Source organism: Papaver somniferum, chromosome 5 (genome assembly GCF_003573695.1).
Source record: "Papaver somniferum cultivar HN1 chromosome 5, ASM357369v1, whole genome shotgun sequence".
Classification (NCBI taxonomy): domain Eukaryota; kingdom Viridiplantae; phylum Streptophyta; class Magnoliopsida; order Ranunculales; family Papaveraceae; genus Papaver; species Papaver somniferum.
The window spans coordinates 185,279,360-185,296,668 of record NC_039362.1 but is presented as its reverse complement, the minus strand read 5'-3'; the positions used below and the strand labels follow the sequence as shown (position 1 = coordinate 185,296,668).

Below are 17,309 nucleotides of genomic sequence, written 5' to 3'. Positions count from 1 at the left end.
CACTTATTTGACACCAACTATCAACATGAGGAGACGAAGCTTATCATTGATTTCTTCAAGATCAGCTGGATCCTTGAATGCAAATGGTGGCTCCACGCCTGTGAAAATGTAGAGAGCTTTAAGTTCTTCAATGCAGGTTGTTTGCATGACAGCTTGGTAACCAACTATTTTCCGCAGCGCACCGATCTTTTCCCGTATCTTTTCTTCACTGTAAATGACCTAGAACAGGTACAAAAGAAAACAAACAAACAACAAATCAATACTTCCCTTAGAATTGAATCCTAGTTTCTCATACAGATGATGTCTTCGACTAGTAAAATACAAATTTTTGCTCATTGTGGCTACGGAATGAAGTGTCATTCTACCATGTTCCAATGTATCAAATAGGTGACCCAAGAATCATTTCTATTTGCGAAAAAGATCCAATGCAAACTCTTACCTTTGTTGCAATGAAAAAACATGTGTAAGTTTTCCTAAGTCTGTACCGCAGTTTAAAGTAGAAGTAGATATATACACTTATGCACTTTCACAGGATTGCGTACAAAATCATCTAAAGGCTATCCGCGAAAGCAAGGAAATAGAAGTATAAAGACGCAACATCAGATTCTTTTACGAAAAATATGAAAAGACAATTTGAGAAAGCAATGCTTTTAGCCTCACCTGTTCAGAAGGAATATTTTTGTTCCTCATGGATGCCTCTTCCACAGATCCACGGTCAGCTACTCTGGATGGAATAGGATGGAGTACAGAATCTGCTATTTCCTCGTGCAATGTTTTCGAAACACGTTGCTTCCCAACTGCAGCTCCATTCACTGAATGACTCTGATTGTCCAGGGTAGCATTGGATGCAGAAGAATAATATGGAGTACTGACGGGTAATACTTCGTCTTCATGAGTTCCATCTGTTGCAGAAGCATACTTTTCAGAATGTAAATTGTTTTTATTATACAAATGAAGTCCGCTTTCATCAACAACCTCGCTCCCGTCCTGCTTTGCCGAACGAAGAGCCGCCATTTCAGTCTCCCTGACAGGTTTCTTCTCCTTCAGTGCCAAGCTATCAGCGATTCCCAAATCTTTCCTCTCTGCGAACACTCCACTTTTTTCCGGAATTACAATTTTGGCACCATTTTCTTCAATTCCACCGACTTCCATCTTTTCCACTGACTCCTCCACTGGTTTCTTTACATCTTTATCACGGACTTCATCCATGATGTTTCCACCTCCCCCCGCTCTTGTCATCTGAGTACTTTCTTCTATTGAGTTATCTTTTTGAATTCCCGGAGTCTCCCCTTTTGGCATCTCCTCTCCTTTGTGCACATCCACATCTTCATCATCTCCACTTCTTATGACAACTCCCTCCGACTCTTTAGCAGAACCTCCATCAGCTACATCTAATGGAATAGGACAGACCACAGAGTCTGCTATTTCCTCGCGCAAGTGGTCTGAAGGTTGCTTCTTAACTGCAAATCCATTAACTACCATAGAGTCTGATATTTCCCCGCGCAAGCTATCTGAAGGCTGCTCGTCAACTGCAGATCCATTAACTGTTTGACTCTGGCTATCCAACTTGTCTAATGGGGAAGAATCATATGAAGTACTCATAGGTAACACTTCATCTTCATGAGCTTCATTGGCCTCTGATGCATAATTATCACCATATACATAGTTTTCATCATACAAATGAAATCCACTTTCATCAGCAATCTCTCTTGCATCCTTCGCTTCTGACGCATAATTATCACCATATACAGCGTTTTCATTGTACATATGAAGTCCACTATCATCAGAAATGTCTCTCGCATCCTTTGACTCTGAAGCGTAATTGTCCCCATACACATCGTGTTCCTCATACAAATGAAGTCCACTTTCATCAGCAGCCTCTCTCGCATCCCATGCTTCTGAATTCTCCCTTAAAGGCTTCTTCTCCCTCAGTGCCATGATATCAGTGAATCCCTCATCTTTCCTTTCATCAATCACTCCCTCGTCATCCACAACTTCGCCAACACTGGTTTCTCTCGCCACTGGAGTTTCTTCTTTAAACCGAACACCTCGTGCCTCTACTGGCATCTCCCCTTTTTGGTGCACATCCACATTTTGATCATCTCCACTTTTAACGACAACACCCTCCGGTGCGCTAATTGCTTTCACATTTTCTTTGTCATCCAGCTTTTCAGACATCAAAAGTTCCTCTTTGGCAACAGGACTGTCAACATGTTCTTCATTATATCTCCTTTCTTCTTCGACCACTTTATCAGCAGCTATTAGCCGGTTTCCTTCCTCTATAACAATGTAATTCTCTTCTTGTGCAACATCATCGAAATTCAGTTCAGAACTTATGTCCTCTCCAAATGGATGCATCTCATAGATAGGCTTCTCATCCCCTGCTATGGTCTTGACCAAAATCCTCTCATCTACATTTTCTTCTGGCACTCCCTTGGCCCCTACGTACTGCGCTTCTTGCAAGTCTTCCACATTCATGTTTAATGGATTCTCCTCCTCAATTTCTTGTCCACCAATTTCCTTCACATCTAGTAAAGGTCTCTCCTCTCCAAATGGATGCATCTCATAGACAGGCTTCTCATCCCCTGCTATGTCCTTGACCAACATTCTCTCATCTACATTTTCTTCTACAACTCCCTCGGCCCCAACGTACTGCCCTTCTTGCAAGTCCTCCACGTTCATGTTTAACGGATTCTCCTCCTCAATTTCTTGTCCACCCGTTTCCTTCACATCTAGTAAAGGTCTCTCCTCTTCTTCCGCTGCTATATCGATGATTCCATTCTCTTCCACATTACCATTCATACCACCCACTGAATTTTCCGCTTCACTGTCATTCAAAAACTCGCTTACAATCTTCTGTTCATCATCTTGCAGAACCTCATACTGAATGTCTTCTTCCCTAACATCCTCAGTAAGATCATTCTGGTCATGAACTTCTACTTCCTCTCCTACCGACTCCATTCCACCTTCAATGTTCTCCACATTCAATTCTAATGGAGTCTCCACCTCAATTTCTTCTTTAACCATCCCCTTCATGTTTTGTAACGGTACTGTCTCCTCTTCTTCCACCCTTACATCTACATCTACATCTCCATATCTTTCCCTAGCTAAATTCTCTTCTTCAGTACCCTCCCCGTTATCCAAATTCACATCAACCCTCTCCTGCTCATCTTCTAAGACCTTATCCAAATTGTCCTCACTAACCCCAATCTCTTCAATCTCATCACTTACTACTCCTTTCACCGGTTGGTCCTCTACTTCAACATCAGCCATATTCCATTCTACAACTTCTATTGGAAGTACTCTTCCATCTTCTAAAATTTCATTTCCTCCAAACTCCTCCATCCTTCTTCTCAAATTGTCTTCCTCTTCCACCTCTTCGATATCACCTACACGGTAAACATTTTCAAGAATTTCCCCTTCTCCAAAACTGTTCCCACCACCACCACCACCAGTAGAAGCCCCCATTTCCTCATCCCCTTTCACTTCCTCCACCTTCACAGGTTCTACACCAAACCCCACATTTTCAAGAATTTCCCCTTGTCCAAAACTGTTCCCACCACCACCAGTAGAATCCCCCATTTCTTCATCCCCTCTCACTTCCTCCACCTTCACAGGTTCTACACCAAACCCCAAATTTTCTTCTCCGACTCCAACAAACTCAATTCTGGTTTCTAAAGTTCCTTTTGTATCTTCAATAAATCTCTTTTCCTCCTCATCCATCCTCATCATACCCTCTCCATAATAACCACCATCTTCTTCTTCAACTCCTCCTCCTTGGTATTGTTCTTCATATTCAGGTCTCCATAACAACTTGCTCATGAGTTTCTCTGTACAAGCATAACTCCCAAAAACAAAACCAAAAGGAACAGCAAAAGCAAACCCAATAGTTGAATAAATCATTAAAGGAGGTAGAACTATTGGAGCAGATGAGATTGTTGCTCCAGTTATCATGACTTTCTTCCCTATATTCCATCCTTTTTTCATCATCCAACTCATTTTGCTTTCTTCTACTGGTTTAAACTCTTCTTCTTCTTCAATTTCATAATTTTCATTCCACTCCATATTCTCATCCATCCTCCTACACCACCACCAACAAAAATAGTAGTCCAAACCAATAAATCAGATTAAGTACATGAAAACAAATTAAAACATTAAAAACAAAGATTTTTTAATAATAATTATAGTTACCTTGTATGCACAACTGTTTGCTGTTACTACTAGGGTCTTGTGATGGAATATCTCCTGAGATGAGAATCAAAGCCGTTGTTTACAAGAAAGGTGAGAGTCTTGCTCTGGATTGGAGTTGGTGGTGGTGGTGGTGGTGGGTGGTGAATGTGAGTAATGATAGAGAGAGAAGCAGGATGATGAGTGTCTGAGTGCATGGGGAAAATGCATGGCAGAAGATGAGCTTTTGAACGCATTCCAACGTGTAGAGTGAAGAGAGGCAACACCTGCTGCTTCTTCATTGACGCGTGTGGCCCTTCTGACAAAAAACAGTTCGGCTGTTTGTGTTATTTCTATTACACTCCGGTTACTCTTTACGTTACTTCGGGTCAGTGTGTAAAAAACGAGTTTTGGGTACTGCTCATGTGTTATGCCGTTACCGTGTTACTTCAATACAAAAAAACGTTTTTTAGTAACACGTTTCACAAAACGGTAATTATGTCGTACTTTTGAAGCCTTTAAAGTAGAGCTGGTAAACGGGCGGGCCCGAGCTGGCTTATGACCAACGCGCGGATCACGGGTTAATACGGGCCAAAGCTTGCGGGTTGATATTCTTCACGGGTGGTCATTTTTCCAACCCGCTCCCATAACGGATAAAACTTGCAGGTTCACGGATTTGACGGGCTTGTTTAATTAAAAATAAAAATAAAATTTTATTAACTTAATTGATGAAAAATTACAAGGGTCAAACACAAATTACAAAAAAATTTCAAATACTAAATCTCAATATCATCTCAGACTTCATTGAACCTTGCCTTTCAAAACGTTCCTTGTAACACCTAACATACATCTAATCACTCAATTTTCAGCTCAACCCATCATTGCTTCAATTGCAGCAAGAACTCTTTCCACTGTGCCTTAAGTAAGCTTCATTTATCGACAGTTTCAAAAACTCGGCATATAAAAGGAGACGCCGGCTTATCCCTCTGAAATATAAGAAATGCAACAATTCAATACACAAAAACACTACTAGTTACTCCCTCCGTTTCTAAAAAATAGACTTATTTCTTTATTTGGGTATGTCAAAAAAATAAGCTTGTTTCCATATATGGAAAATCAAATGTTATGATTTTACTAGTATACCCGTAGAGGGACCACTTCTCTCTCTCCCTTTTCTCTCTTAATATAAAAAGCGGAAATGATTGATATCCCGCGGGTCATCCCGCATCAGTGAAAGTGTGAGAGAGGGGGTGGGACCCACACTTTACCCACCCCCTGCTAAACCGCCGGGTCACACGGGACCCCCTTTTTCTATCTCTTGCGGTACACACCGCGGGATCCAACCCGTGGTGTGTGTATCACTTCCGTATAAAAAGGGGATCATTTTTTTTTCCTCTTTCTCTAATAACAAATGAGTGGGGATCAAATGATAGATTAAGAAAAATCATGGAAAAGTGGCTACAACGATTAGCTTTTTTAATTTTTGTAAAACCCAAACAAACCTATTTTTTAGAAACGGAGGGAGTATCATTTAATACAATAGCAACGAAAATACCGTGCAATTACCAATTAGTTTACTAAACCAAATTGTAGATGCAATAGTAAGCAAACACTAATCAGTAGTATATGTGGGGGCGAGGAATGGGATTATTAGTCAGCTGCTAGTAATATTAAGTAGCCACGTGAATTAGGGTCCCTCGAAACCATGATTTATAAAAGGGATACAAATTCTACCGAGTGTTGATACTATTTCATATAAGACAAAAAGATTCCACCGATCCTGACCGTTGGATCGATGAAATGGTATCAACACTTAATATGACTGGTATCCCTTTTATAAATCGTGCTCGTCTATAGATATTCAATCTTTGTATACCTTAATGCTATTAGTTACCAACATCAATATAATTACCATCAGTTTCCTATAACTGCTAACCAAAAACAAACTAGTGCATATGTATAAAAAGAAAAAAAACAAACAAGATGAACCATAAACACTGAAGAGTACTTCCGCAAAAGTTATTGTAAGAATTCAATACTCCCTCCCTCCTATTATTAAGTGATCTAGTTCAAATTTGCATAATTTTTAAGGCAAGCAATGGAAAAGAATATTTTTAAGCATATTTTATAATTATACCCTTATAGATAATAATTAGTGAAATTTTGAAATGGTTTATCTCTCAAACTACACCATTAATGTTCGCAAACTTTATACCATTGAAAAGCATTTTAAAACACCTACTTAACGAATATAAATATGCCTATCAAATTATGCATATTTCATATATTTCTTATAATCAATTAAAAGGATAATTTAAGAAATATCTCCTTATTTAGTGATATAGGTCACTTAACAATGGGACAAAATCTAAAAGCAAATAGGTCACTTAATAGGGGGACGGAGGGAGTACATCTTAACCCAATAACTTAAATTGAATCACAACCATAGTCTTCTTCTTCTATTATTAACTCAATTCTCTTCTCAATTTCATAAAACCCTAAATTTAATTGAAGCCATAATTTCTTCTGGATTTCTCAATTCCAGTTCTTCACTGAAATTAACCCTAACTATTAGTATGATAATCTTTTTCATATTCTACTTTTAAAACCCACACTTAATCCCTCACTTTCACTTCCAATCTCCAACTCAGAACCCACATCAGTTAGCCAACCAAAACTCAACCCAAAAACAAAAAGAAAAAGAAAAATGAAGAAGTAAATCCCCACATCAGTTACTTGAGCTTAAATCCATTATTGGTAAGCCTCCATTGACACATGCAAAGAAGAACAGACGCAGAGAAGAAAGAAAAAAGAAGATGGAGGTGGTGCTAGGAGGCGCAGAGAGCAGAGTGGAGAAGAAAGAAAATAGGAAAGAAAGAAAATGAAATCTTCTAGGTTTTTTTTACAGGGGTGTATTGGATCCTGATATATATGGATATAAGTTTTACCTGAATCTTGATGGATTTATATGGTTTCTTAAAAGAATCCAGGATTATTAGGGATATTTATTTTTGGATTATAATGGATTGTAACTTGGATTATTTTAGATTCATAAAGACTGAAATAAATTTTTACCACCAAATATCTTTCAACTAGAAAATGTACAATTATTATAATTAAAAAAAAAGTTCAATATCCCAACGAAAAAATATATTTTTTCTTACTACTCTTATGATAGTCTTATGATTCATTATTATTGCCTTCACCGGTTTCATCTTTCCACATTTCACAGCAAGAGCTGTTGATCGCCATTTATTTGCATCTGTACGTTGACGTTGTTGACTTTGAATAGTTGGTTCCGGTTCCAAATCTTCTTCATCATCTGAAGATGATTCCGAAGATGAATCATCATCATCCTCTTCAGGTGGGAATTCATCTGATCGGCATTCTTTGCGAAGAAAATTATGCAATCCAATACAAGCTAGGACAATGTGTGCCATTAGTATTGCGCCAACCGCGTTTACATGCATCAACAAAAAGAACATCTTTGATGATATTATAGATAGATATCACTTCTCGAAATTGGTCAAGGATTTGGGTCCTAGCAGTGAAGATTTGGGTAGAGGGAAAAGAACCCCTATACCCAAGAACATCTTTGTCGTGTTATTCTTGTATCTTGTTTGCTGGGTTGGTTTGTACCTTCCCTTGTTGCGCTTAGGCGCTGCTAATCTTGTTTCTTTTTTTCCTTTTCTAATAAAATTTTAACCTTTTTAAGTCAAAAAAAAATAGTGCTAGCAATTCGTTGCTCTATTCCAGTATATCTGACACGAATTTTATCAAAACACAGAGCCCGCCCAAGAAATTATGGTCAATGACACCTTCGCCATCCACGACATGAGCAAAATCAACAAGCTTGACTTGAGCACCAGAGCGATCATGCACCATAAGAATCGAACAAGAGTTGAAATGGTATATCGTTTGATCCTCAAACCATGCTTTCAACTCCAACAATTGTGCCAGAATCCCATCCGACCCGCCATAAACTTCTGTCGCGCGTAAACAATCAGGTACCGCATCTGACATTGGGTTACAAGATACAAACCTCTTCAAAGTCAGATTAACATCATCTACCGTAAATTTTTTGACAACGTCCTTTTGAGATTTCCAGTAACCACGCTTTTCACTGTCATAGGTCTGCAAACCACATATCTTGAAACCCAACGGCACGCTTGTTGATTCTCTATCTTTCTGAAAGCATCTCGTGATGTAGTCCTCTGAAGCTTGGGGATACCAAGTTCTTGATCCCATCTTGATGTCCATAACACACGGGTTCTGACGGTTTGAGACAATGTCTTGCAAAACAAGGTGAGGGTGCGTGCCAGATCCATCCGAAGCTTCTAAAAACTGAGTTCCATGGTAAATAGGAAAATATCGACGAACATGAGTGGGGATTTTGCTATTGGCAGAGAATGAAGTGTAGAAGGCAACTTCTTTGGTGCCGCGTTCGTTATTTTGGAGAGGCTTGTAAAAGCGACCAGAATCATCTACTAGTGGCCCGACATGGCCTGCAACCTGATGATCAGGAACCTTAAACATTGTCTTCTTAAGAAGAAAAACTGTTGGAGATTTTACTGTATTTCGTCTCCGCGCTGTCAGTTATGAGGGAGAACGGAGGTAGATGGCCAACTACAGTAGACTTGCATCCTTTTATAGGGAACAATTGAACGCCGAATTCTAACAAAACTCTAATTACCTTAACTTGGTACCTAACAAAATCTAAAAACAAAACACTTGCCGGAAATAAACTTCTACTCAAATAAAGATTCAAAATTCGGGGAAACCCAGAGTTTTTCCGGTGGAACTTGGAGATATGACCGATGCTCTCTTAAACTTTACCAGTGATATTTGTTGCACCACCAACTGTCGCATTTTGAGCAAGTCCAGTACTATAGCAGCAAATATCAAGAACCATTTTGACTCCCTGACATTGATGATACGAATTTGCGGCTCTCGGGGTAATAGTAATATTTGTACATAGTCTGGTGAACGTGGTACTTGAAATTCTCTGGTGTGCCTAGATATGTTGATTCCAATCTTCTTCTTTTAAAATGTCAAAAAACCTTCAACTTTGGTGGAATATGAAGTGGACATAGAGACTCCACTCTCTTGAAGAGATTTCAAACAAAAAAAGTTGCTGCTAGTACTAAGGCTGCTTCACAGACAGATATAAAAGGTGTTCCGCACACACCATGCCAGTATTACACAGGCAAGGCTACAAGAAACTCAATTTATGCTTTTCATGGCAGTCATATTTGAATGAAAAAACTTACAAGAGCATAACGTAATCAACAAAATTATGCCATCAGATTAGAGGCAGAAGTAGCTATTGTCAACTCAAAACAAGATTAGCAAAGTCTATTACACAAACTGAAGACGCATTAAGGTATCTCTCTAATTTGTCTTTCTATTTCTAGGTGAACATGAGCATCATTGATTCGCGGCCTATTCTCAGTTCATCTTATTGATGAGTTCATTGATATTATCTGCACGATTTCCTGCATCACCACCATCACTGAATCGTGTTTTCTTTAGCAGCTTACCTCCTTCTGGCCTAGTCAGTTTGAATGGCCATAGAAAGTTAACTACTTCCCTAAAATGTGAACCGACATTAGCAATCTCGTGTACAATATCTTCGATACATAGAATACCATACTGCCCTAGTGCCTGCAAAATGCAAATAGATGAGTCACATAAAATAAAGCCCTCGCGTGGGTCACACATGCATGAGACCTCACATTATGAGTCCCCACAAATTTCATGGTGGTTCTTGTTGACAGGTTAAACATGAGTAAACAAAGTTCTAATTTCGTTATCATTCATACCTGCTCGATGAGGTTGTTGTCTGTTAGCGGTGTTTTCTGCTTGTCAATCTTTCCATAACCTTTCTTGCAAATCAAATCTTTTACTGTCTGAAAGTTAGGAGACCTGCAAGAGTCAAGTACATTTAGTAACAGAGATAAACCATTGACGAAGAAGATGAAGCAGTATTTGTTTATTGATACAGATAACGCTCATAGTTCTTTCCTTACCCGTAAGTGACATATGGTTCAATCCTCTTCAGAATATCCATAACTCCTTCATTTGCCTTGACAAAGACACCACTGTTGATTGATCTCAACTTCAAAGAATGTAAAGCCTTCCTCGTCTGAAAATGCATATCATTGGTGCTGAAACATAAACAGAAAATCAAACAACTGAACATCAAATGAACAAACTAATAAAAAGACTACTATTTTACGCCCAATACTCACCCACGAATACGAATGACAAAAAGCAACTTCGATTCAGGGATAGCATTTGATGAAGTTCGCTGCTTTTTCCTGTGTTTCATCTGGACAAAGTCCAATTCCTGGCAGCAGTATAGCAAGGAATAAGCACTCTAAAGAAGAAGAATTCAAAATATTCATATGAAAAGATTAACACAAAACAAAATACAGTCCAACCGCGGCAATTTCAAAGGCATGTAACCACATACCAAGAAAGGAACTCGTTATATATCCACGCCCTTGTCCATAATACTACATAAAAAATTGCAGAATACCAAATTGAGAACTAGCCGATGCCTAATTAGGTAATTTAATATCATCATTGAGGAACATATATAAATGTCATATTCTGAATGAATAAAACTCACACCTTATATAACTAGATTATCAAGAACTAACACCTGTCTTAACTAGAGTTTGCTTATTACGAATGGCTGCAGAACCTAACTAACCAACAGTCAGTCTTATTCTGATATCCTAGAACTTTTGCAATCACATACCAGCACTAGAGGAATTCGTTCCATAAATTTCAATAGAGTTCACTTACATTCCATAAATTGCAATTGAGTTCACTAACATTCACACCAATGTCCGTAAGACTAAACGATAGATTGCATACCGTCAAATGGAGAACTCACACACATCCAAACCCTTGTCCACAACACTAAATGAAATATCTCAGGCCATGAAACAGAAAACATTCTTACTCAACACTAATTCGCTTTTGGCAAATATAAAATACATACAGAGGTCTATCCCAACCCTTTAATTATGACTTCTCCATTAACCACAAATTTCACACCAAATATACTAACGAAATTCAACAAAATATAGTTAATAAAAAATATTTCCAATTTCAAACTAATTTTATAGCTTAAACCATTACCAAATTCAGTTACTCCAATTCCAAAATTTAACAAAATCCTATTGATCAAAGAAAATGAAATTTACGAATCCCAAAAGTTAGAGAAGCTTACATGTCCTAAAACAAGGTAATAATTTCTTTCATTCCTTACTAGTTCTTCCGAATTCAACAAAATGACAATAAAAATACAAACTTTGTAGATTTTTTTTTTAATAATGCATAGAGAATACAGACAATAAAGTGACCTTTTTATTACTACTAATTGGTTGTGTTGCCAATGGTTTATCTTTTATGTTTGAAATTACATTGTTAAATAAGACACAAAGTATTTAAAATAGGCATCGTAGTGAAATCTACATGCTCTCTGGGAGTAGTAATAAAAAGCATTTGTACGTGTGTGTGTCAGATTCCAGAAGTGAAAGCCCAAACACGGATTCCTCACATGATATGGTAAAATTAAAGAATAGACGATGATTTTTAAAGAACTTGATTGCTGAGAGTTTGTGCAAGTAACCCAGAGAAGGAACAATTTCTAGAACCCAGATAGTATATGCAATATCTGCCAATCAGGCAACACCACTATATGTACAAAATAATTTTTACTAGAAGGTGCGTTCCTAGCAATTGAAAACCAAATAGCTCTCTCTTGAGAAGGGGCACTTGCGCAACCAGAGGTGAAAACTACTCATATCCTATGTAAGAACGAATGGTTATGAGAAGCACCATGTACAAAATGCTCCCAAATCCACAAGCACCTTCCTAATTCTAATTCTAACTTGAACTAACCGATACACTTATAAGAACAAGAAACTTTTGCCAGACTTTGATGTCACACAAATTCAATAAAATGACAATAAAAATTCAGATTTTGTAGATATAAAAAGAACACAGAGATAAAAAATCAAACCTTTTTTTTTTTTTTTACAGACATAAAAAGAGAACCCTTAGGGGTGACAACGAAGACAAGAGTAGTAGAAACACTAGTTTTTCTCTGGGACATAATAACTAGATTATCAATGACTATCTTAATCACTTTTTCTTATTACGAATTATTTATTTTCATTTGCAATAGCGGCGGCATGACCTAACAACAGTTGGTCTTATGCTTATACTCACAAAGAATCATCAAATCAATTAAGAACAGAGTGTCATAGATTAAAAACTCACTGACCTTGTTACGGTACTCTTTAATGAAATCCTCAGCTCTTCTGAAAACAAGTGATTTGTTCTTTTTGGTTCTTTCTTTTTTGAGTTCCGCCTGTTCTCTCCTTCTAATCGCCCAGTCGTCACTGCTTTTTCTCTTCTTAAGGACTATTTCAGGGATGTAGTTAAGTGCTTTCGGTGCTTCTTCTACTTCTGCCATTTGTGATTCGTAAGAGCCAGGGATTTTAGTTCAGAGAAGATGAAGAAAGAGAAATTTGTTGAGGGATTTTAGGGTTTATATGCAGCTCGATCGGTAATTCCATTGAGATCCTGACCATTGGATTTTGAAGATGTAGTTTGGACCTGGGCCTGACTGTAGCTGGAGGGTTGGTCTGAGGGCCATTACCCATTAGGCAACTTTCTCTCTGAATAAGAAAGCCCATTGAATCATTCGTTACAATTACATTAAGGAAGTCTGGGCATTAGTTGTCCCATCCCATATATACATGTGCGGATGTTGTTTCCTACCAATGGTTGTTGTTGAGTTGCTAGGCTAGCCAATACATTTGTCGCTTGGTTTGCATCTCTATATGTATGTAAGATTATGAATTGTCCTATTTGTTGTAGATGGTTTTGTATCTCGTATATCATGTTATGAACGATTCATGATGCTTATGAGATGTTTTTCTTCAGTAGAGTCAATACTATTTTTGAATCCTTATCGAAATAAATTCGGCTCCATCTTGGGTGATTGCCATCCAATAGGAAAGCCCATGTTCCGTTACCAATGCCATAATTACCGCTCCTCGTGAATTCCTGCATATACATCCCGCTCCTGTTGTCATAAATTAAGAATGTACAAGGTCTACACTTGAAGACCTACAAATCTGAATTTTGAACCGTTAGTGTATTAAATTGGGGTATCGCATAGAAAGGATAATTAAAGTTTGTTTTTCCAAGATTGTATTTTATTCATATGAAAATTTCATATGTCCCTTTCATGGGTAACAAGCAAAAAACTTAAATCAAGGTACCCATTCTTATTATAAGAATCATGTACTGCATATGAGGTTAGTTTCTTATAAAGTTATGATGATTTGGTTTTTCTAATATAGCCAAATATTTTTTCATATATTTTCATATATACAATTATTTGAAAAAGCTAATGTATTAACATATTTGAATATAATCCAAGTTTTTGCATCAAGACATTTAGCCCAAACTATTTTAATTTCGAATGCAGAAACTGGTTCATTTAAACTGAAGAAACGAATATATAAATCATTCACTCAATAATTAATTAGATCTCGGATGTTTTAAACGACATTAAGTCTGTACTATATGAACTTCGAATACAGAAACTAGTTCGACCGAAATTATGAAACCAATGAACAAACCATTATCATATATAGTTATATTTGTACATGTTATAATCTACAAATTAAGGTAAGTTTTATGGTGGAAATATTGCGCTTTTCTTGTTCCATGCCACCTCAACATTTGGAGAATAAAACCTCGAAGTGCGAGTCTAATGGTAGAACCCATCGAAGAGACAAAAGAAATAACGTTTTATGGCATTTGAATTTGAGCTTTGTACTTTATTCGTACAATATATATGGGGACCACTACCATCCACGTGGTAAAACTTGGACGTCTGTTTTGGGTTTTTTATTATAATTTATACTCCATAATTAGAGCATCTCTAATGAGAATTTGGTGTGAATCCTATATGTAATCTTTTTTTCACGGATGTGAAATCAAAATTCCCTTAATTTAAGGAGGTGAAAAAATTGTATCTCGAACCATAAATTTTTTAACTAATTTAGTGCAAAATCTATTGGTTGAAAATAATTAAGTAATTAATCCTAACCTTAGATATTGATGATTAGGATACTCACATCCTCCGAGGCAACCTCTAAAACTAAAGGATGATTTTGAGGATGTCTAGATAACTACCATCCACGTAATCTTCACATTCTCTTTTAACATTGCCGTTGGAGAAGGATTTTTTTCAAAAACTAGATAAATCCTATGTTGCCTAATTAATAGGAAGTTGAGGATATGACTTTGGAGATGCTCTTAGAGCATTTCTAATGGTGTGTGGATATGTATCCTATGTGGAGACCCAAAAAAGAGATATTTAACAACATAGAGTCAACTTATTTTTTTTTATTTTGATAAGAAACTTCAGTGGTGGTTGTATCTATGTCTATTCTTATACACTTGTCACTTATTTGTAGAAAGTTAATTCACAAAGTCTAACAAAATAAATAATACAAAAACAAATTGATGACGTGGGTATTGGTGAGAGTTCCAGAAATCCATACTCTCTTCCGAAGTCAAACTTTCATATTAGATTAAATTTTAATTATCCAGCCACCACTGGAGAGTTTTTTTTTTTCTTCTTTTTTTCCTTTTTTATTTTATTTTGGAGGGATTCTAAAATCCTAGGTGGCCTCAATATTTTTAGAAACACATACTCCGTTGGAGATGTTCTTGAAAAGCGGAGGTCTATCAACCACACCCAATATTTCATTCGGAAATCTGTATGGACAACTCCAATACAATTCCAAGAGAATCAACTAGACGGTCAGACTCAATAACGGAAAAGTATCCAAGAGTTATATCTTGATTTCTCAAATCAATCTGCAATCGAACAGATAGAAATTTTTGAGCAGGATCAATATGAGAAATAACTTGTATGGTACCAAAGACCAATATCCAAGCGTCAATCAATTTCTATCCAACAATAAAGGTCGGATTTACCAATTGATTGAACTACAGACAACCTGTGATATGTCAATTATATAAAATATAATGCGGAAAATAAATAACACAGATACCATAAATTTTGTTAACGAGGTGTTAGAGCATAGGTCGGTTGAACCCACCAGGCGTTGGTATGTCAAGTTTGGTTGTCATATTTTAGTGAATCAAAACTCATTTAAAGAGTTGCTTGATTATGTACTAAAGTCAACTTCGTATAGGTTAAACGAGAAAGACTAGGATATGAGACATACAAGTATTACTCGAAGACTTGAAGAATGTGAAGAAGTAAAGATCTATATCGACGACATCATCCTTCCTCTTGAGGTTAGTAATATTTTGACTTGAACTGTTTCATTCCTAACGTATCTTTCAAGTCGTGCTATATTGAAAACATAACTGCGAAGCTGTAAATGATTATACTCTAGTTAGACATAGTATTAAGGAATTAGAATATGAAGTATAACGCTTTTGTACTTCGTATATAAGACATCGACATAATCGTATGAAAGTTACTGTGATTATGTGTATGGGTAAAGGTGAAGGTTTCATCCTAGGAAACAACATTTGTTTAAAGGAAGTACATTCATAAACTTGTTTTGTGAAGAAAGGGAAATCGCTAGGATTATTGGTATTGTTATTCATTGCATATCTTTGGATTACCAATATGTGTGAGTTAGTAGAACCGATCATAATCTGTTACGTATCTTGGTAAAACTAATCACAGTGCCTGACATATGTATTAGTATGACTTTATTAGTGTAACCGATCCTAAGTAATAACTTAAGATGGTATGATCGATATTTTTAATTGGTGTGACCGATCCTAGTAATTGGTGTAACCAATCCTAGTAATTGGTGTGACCGATCACAAAAGAGTTATATAATCGATCCTTATAATTGGTGTAATCGGTCCTAGTAATTGGTGTAACCGATTATAGTAACTGGTGTGACCGATCACAAATAATACGAAAAAATTCAGTAATGCTCCTCCTCGTCGAGTATGATTATCATAGGATGGTGGCATTGTTTATATTCAACAATTTTTTGTTGAAATCTAGCTATACTCGGTAATTATCCTCCATCTGGAAGAGTAGGGGGAAATTGGTTAAATAAAAAATATTTAAAACAACCCTTAGCAAAACTAAATTAGGATTTATGGACTAAATACAACCCTCATTTTAGATAAATCAACTATTGAACTAAGAAACAAAAATAAACTGGTACCCTGCAAGAATACGGGGACTAACACAAAGCTATGTTTTTAAATTAAAAATATATAACCTAGATCAAACTTCATATAAGTTTAACCATGTCAATATAAATTGGAGTAAACTATAAGAAGAGTAAAAACTAGACTACATAGGAGACAAATTTTGAGACATAAACCAATTAAAACTTTTTATGAATCATCTGAAACTTTCCCGTGTTTGATATAACATCACAAACGCTTTTGCTTGTAGCAACAAAATCAAAAAATCGTGAAAGAGAAGAACAAAACAATCAACAACAACATGGAAAACAAGTAAAAACCCATTTGACGTGGGTTTTTTATATTTTATTTTAATACTTGTTGATGGTGGTTTTTAGCTTAGGGTTAAAATCGTAAAACTCTAGTCAGACAGTGACGTCACAGAACTTGAGTAATAATGTCTCCACCAAGCGCATTTATTGAACCCCTTAATATGTCTGCGAGAAAATTACCAGGGTACCTTTTTTTTTTGTTAATTAAGGTTTCGATAGGCCAAACCCTAATTTCCACACTACATGTGCCAATGGCATACCATGCCAGCCACATCTCCGTGCCAAGGCATGCCAACCATGCCAGCCGTACCACATGTGCCAATGGCATACCATACCAGCTACATCTCCGCGCCAAGGCATGCCAACCATGCCAGTCGCACCACAGTGCCAATGGAATACCATGCCAGCCACATCTCCGTGCCAAGGCATGACAACCATGCCAGCCACACCACATGTGCCAATGGCATGCCGTGCCAGCCACATCTCCGCGCCAAGGCATGCCAACCATGCCAGCCGCACCACATGTGCCAATGGCATGCCGTGCCAGCCACATCTCCGCGCCAAGGCATGCCAACCATG

General features: G+C 37.1%; 3 protein-coding genes across 3 annotated transcripts; all 3 read right to left on the bottom strand.

Moving 5' to 3' along the window:
• Positions 1–3: 3 nt before the first annotated feature.
• Positions 4–4,255, bottom strand: LOC113280297. Its single transcript, XM_026528941.1, has 3 exons — positions 4,192–4,255; positions 661–4,081; positions 4–219 (listed from the first exon to the last, which is right to left on the bottom strand). The coding sequence occupies exons 2-3, from the start codon at positions 4,075–4,077 to the stop codon at positions 4–6; spliced, it is 3,633 nt and encodes a 1,210-aa protein (XP_026384726.1). The 5' UTR covers positions 4,078–4,081; positions 4,192–4,255.
• A 3,659-nt stretch (positions 4,256–7,914) lies between these two features.
• Positions 7,915–8,703, bottom strand: LOC113278321 (inositol polyphosphate multikinase beta-like). Its single transcript, XM_026527192.1, has one exon. It carries the CDS (start codon positions 8,701–8,703, stop codon positions 7,915–7,917), a length of 789 nt encoding a protein of 262 aa, XP_026382977.1.
• Positions 8,704–9,380: 677 nt separating this feature from the next.
• Positions 9,381–12,725, bottom strand: LOC113283929 (60S ribosomal protein L7-2-like). The gene is made up of 5 exons (XM_026533310.1): positions 12,470–12,725; positions 10,419–10,516; positions 10,197–10,334; positions 9,990–10,092; positions 9,381–9,831 (listed from the first exon to the last, which is right to left on the bottom strand). Exons 1-5 carry the CDS (start codon positions 12,659–12,661, stop codon positions 9,616–9,618), a joined length of 747 nt encoding a protein of 248 aa, XP_026389095.1. The 5' UTR covers positions 12,662–12,725; the 3' UTR covers positions 9,381–9,615.
• Between the last annotated feature and the right edge of the window lie 4,584 nt (positions 12,726–17,309).